We start from the raw sequence: 690 nt of genomic DNA on the forward strand, positions 1-690 counted from the left end.
GGCGGGGGGAGGCTGGGGGGGGCCCTCCCCATCTTAGAGATGCTCTTTGCATCTGCAGCCACGCTTTCAGCTCAGCCGAAAATAAAATTGGTGGCTGGTCCCCTACGTGCCCCCAAACCCCCAAATCTAAACCCAAAGTATCCCATGGGGCGCTTTCTCCATCCTTTTGCTGACCCGTGTTACCCGGGACCCCACAGCGACCTGGTCCCCAGTCATGGCCCTGGTGGGTCGCCCTGCTCCGGGGCGGGTGATGGAGGGTCGGTGTGGTGTTTCTGTCCCCGCAGGGCTCGCTGGTCTTCTTGGTGAGCGGGCTGGCCGTGCTGGGCTACGCCGCGGCCCTCAGCGCCCAGCCCACCTACCAGGGGGTCGTCCGGGCAGTGTGTGGGGCTGCGGTGGGAAAGCTCTGCGAGGTCTGCTTCCTCCTCAACCTCTTCATGATCTCTGTGGCCCTCCTCAGGGTGGTGGGTGACCAGCTGGAGAAACGTGAGTTGTGTCCCCCCCCTACCTTGGTGGGGGACACACACTCGGGGAGGGAGGGGAAGGTGGTCCCATGTGGGCTGGGGGCAGCTATGGGGTTTTCTTGGGACCCCCGAGGACATGGGGCCCCCTGGTGCTACCATGGTGTGATGCTCCTGAGCCCCCACCTTGGGCCACCTTTCGGGGCACAGCTGACCCCCCACTGCCCCCCCC

At 65.2% G+C, this 690-nt stretch overlaps 1 protein-coding gene across 1 annotated transcript in view; it reads left to right on the forward strand.

Annotated features, from left to right (window-relative positions):
* Positions 1–214: 214 nt before the first annotated feature.
* Positions 215–690, forward strand: part of SLC38A8 (solute carrier family 38, member 8) — a gene marked incomplete at its 3' end in the record, with an annotated part of 2373 nt that continues 1897 nt past the window's right edge. Inside the window, exons 1-2 of the mRNA XM_009889584.1 lie at positions 215–223; positions 285–490. Of these exons, the coding sequence (XP_009887886.1) occupies positions 215–223; positions 285–490 (215 nt within the window). The remainder of the gene's footprint in view (positions 224–284; positions 491–690) is intronic.

This window comes from Charadrius vociferus, unplaced genomic scaffold (genome assembly GCF_000708025.1).
Source record: "Charadrius vociferus isolate BGI_N301 unplaced genomic scaffold, ASM70802v2 scaffold1061, whole genome shotgun sequence".
NCBI classification, from domain to species: Eukaryota; Metazoa; Chordata; class Aves; order Charadriiformes; family Charadriidae; genus Charadrius; species Charadrius vociferus.